The 2497-nt window shown below is 36.7% G+C and overlaps 1 protein-coding gene across 1 annotated transcript; it reads right to left on the bottom strand.

Moving 5' to 3' along the window:
- Window positions 1-936: 936 nt before the first annotated feature.
- Window positions 937-1869, bottom strand: LOC141511593 (olfactory receptor 6C4-like). The gene has a single exon (XM_074220720.1). The coding sequence runs from the start codon at window positions 1864-1866 to the stop codon at window positions 937-939; it is 930 nt and encodes a 309-aa protein (XP_074076821.1). The 5' UTR covers window positions 1867-1869.
- Window positions 1870-2497: the final 628 nt, after the last annotated feature.

The raw sequence follows: 2497 nt of genomic DNA, 5'->3' as shown, positions 1-2497 counted from the left end.
GATCTATACTTATTAATCTGGAACAATATTGTTTCTGTCCCCTGCTTTTATTGTATTGATTTTATTATGCTGATAATTGACACTCTTTCCGATGATAATCATTCTCATTTTTCAGGCCTCTTACTATGCCCAAGGTTTTCCCTTTGATCTGTCCCATTTAAGGTGTGCTAGTTAGCATCACAGTCTATGCCACAGAGGGAAAAAAAATTCCTAAATAACTTCACTCTTTGCCCTTCTTTCACATGGGAAAGAATATATCCAAAGGAGTGCTTTGACGAGTGGTTTTCTTTTTAATGGTCATACTTTGAATAGTGAAATATATTTGTCTTTGTTGGAAACCCAGTCTATATTCATTATAAGGAACTATTTCCTAGAGAATACAGGCTTAGAAAGAGGAAGCAAATCAATATTTGAGTGAAAAAGCATTAAATAAGGGCTTATTGTGGTCCAAACACTGTGTTAAGATTGAGAACAAAAATACAATGCCAGTCCCTACCCTCAAGAAACATATTCTTTTTTCCTGGAAAGGCAAGGGTCACACAGCTTTTTTTTTTTTTCTGGAAAGGCAAGGGTCACACAGGTAGTAAGTATCAAGTGTATGATGTCATATTTGAAATTAGGTCCTTCTGACTCCAGAGCTGGTGCTCTATCTGCTATGCAACCAAATTGCCCCCCAAGAAGCTTACATTCTAATAAGAAGAAGCAAAATATATAGGGATGTAAGACTAGGAATTGACACATATTTCAGAGAGTACTGCATTAACATTTTCTGAGTTGATAGGGGAGAATATGGTATGGGTGACTTTCAAAAGATTTGGATTATAGAATTGAAGGATTTAGGGATAAAGGAGTAATATGAAATGTCAGGAGGGAGATTATAAATCTTACATATTTTATTTTGATTTTTTTCCACTAAGATTTGAATTATGTCTGTCATCAAATACTCATGATTTTTTGGGTCATGTCCTTGAATGCTTGTATCACTTGCTTGTTTCTTAGAGTATAAATGAAAGGATTAAGTAAGGGGGCAACTGAGGTATTAAGTACAGCTACTCCTTTGTTGAAAGCAACATTTTCCTGTGATGATGGTTTAACATACATGAAGATGCAGCTACCATAAGATAGGGAGACAACGATCATGTGGGAGAAGCAGGTGGAAAAGGCTTTTTTCTTTTGCTGGGCAGAGGGAAACCTAAGTATTGTCTGGATGATGTTTGTATAGGAGAGAATCACAAGCACAAGGGTTGTTATCAGTGTTACCAGTGCTAGAATAAAATCGACTATCTCTAAAAGGGTTGTGTCAGAACAAGAAATCTTCAAGAGGGGCCCATAGTCACAATAATAATGGTTAAGCACATTGGATGCACAGAAATCCAGATGGCTTGTCAGGATGATTGGTGATAAAATAATTAAGAATCCAGACAGCCAAGAGCACAAGACAAGTAGATTGCAGACTTTGCTGTTCATTATGGTAGTGTAATGTAGAGGTTTGCAGATGGCCACATAGCGATCATAGGACATGGCAGCTAGAAGGTAAAACTCTGTTGCTCCCAGAAATATAGCAAAAAAGTACTGAGTGAAGCAGCCAACAAAACTGATAGTTTTGTTTCCTGTTATAAGACTGAACAAGAGTCTGGGAGTAAAAACAGTTGTGAATGAAATTTCTAAGAAGGAGAAATTGCGGAGGAAAAAATACATGGGGGTCTGGAGATGGGAGTCCAGCAGGGTAAGGGTGATGATGGTCAAATTACCAAAAATGCTGAACAAATAGGTGAAAAAGAGGAAGAGGAATATTGCAACTTGTAATTCAGGGGCATCTGTCAGTCCCAGAAGGGTAAACTCCGTTAGTATGGTGAGATTTTTCATTGCTGTCTTTGCTAGATCTAAAGATGAAAAAGAAAGAAATCAGTAGAGAAAAAAGTGGAAGGAGCTACTAGAAACATCTCATTTGTATTTTCCCTGCTTACTAATCACATTTCTCTTAGGATGTATCCCTTGTACAGGATAGCTTGTTCCTAAGGACCTTCCTGTTCCTAAGGACTTTTCCATGCTATAATGTTCTCATACATCTTTTATCCCCTCTTCCCAGGGTGACTAATGATTTCTTGACTTTTTTTACATGCTCATCATTTTTTATTCCTTTTCCTTTTCTTTTTCTTTTGTAGACATTTGTAGTTAAGTGATTTGTCCAGAACCATATGTTCCTGACTGCCTGGTCCATGATCTATCTTTTGTACCATTTACCTGTCCCTTTCTTTTCATTTTCCAAACATAGACCACTATATTCTGATTCTTTATGACTAGTGACACAGTAGATAGAGCTTTGGACTTTGAATCAGGAAGATCTTGAGTTCAAATCTTCTCTTACTAATTGTGTAGCCCTAGTCATGTTACTTAAACTCTTTCAGTTTCAGTTTCTTCATCAGTAAAATGGAAATACTAATAGGATCTACCTCACAGAGTAGTATTGTATTGAATAACATCCCCAAAATGTTTT

Source organism: Macrotis lagotis, chromosome 2 (assembly GCF_037893015.1).
Source record: "Macrotis lagotis isolate mMagLag1 chromosome 2, bilby.v1.9.chrom.fasta, whole genome shotgun sequence".
In the NCBI taxonomy this organism is placed as follows: domain Eukaryota; kingdom Metazoa; phylum Chordata; class Mammalia; order Peramelemorphia; family Peramelidae; genus Macrotis; species Macrotis lagotis.
The sequence above is the reverse complement of the archived record's forward strand: the minus strand, read 5'-3'. Positions and strand labels throughout refer to the sequence as shown.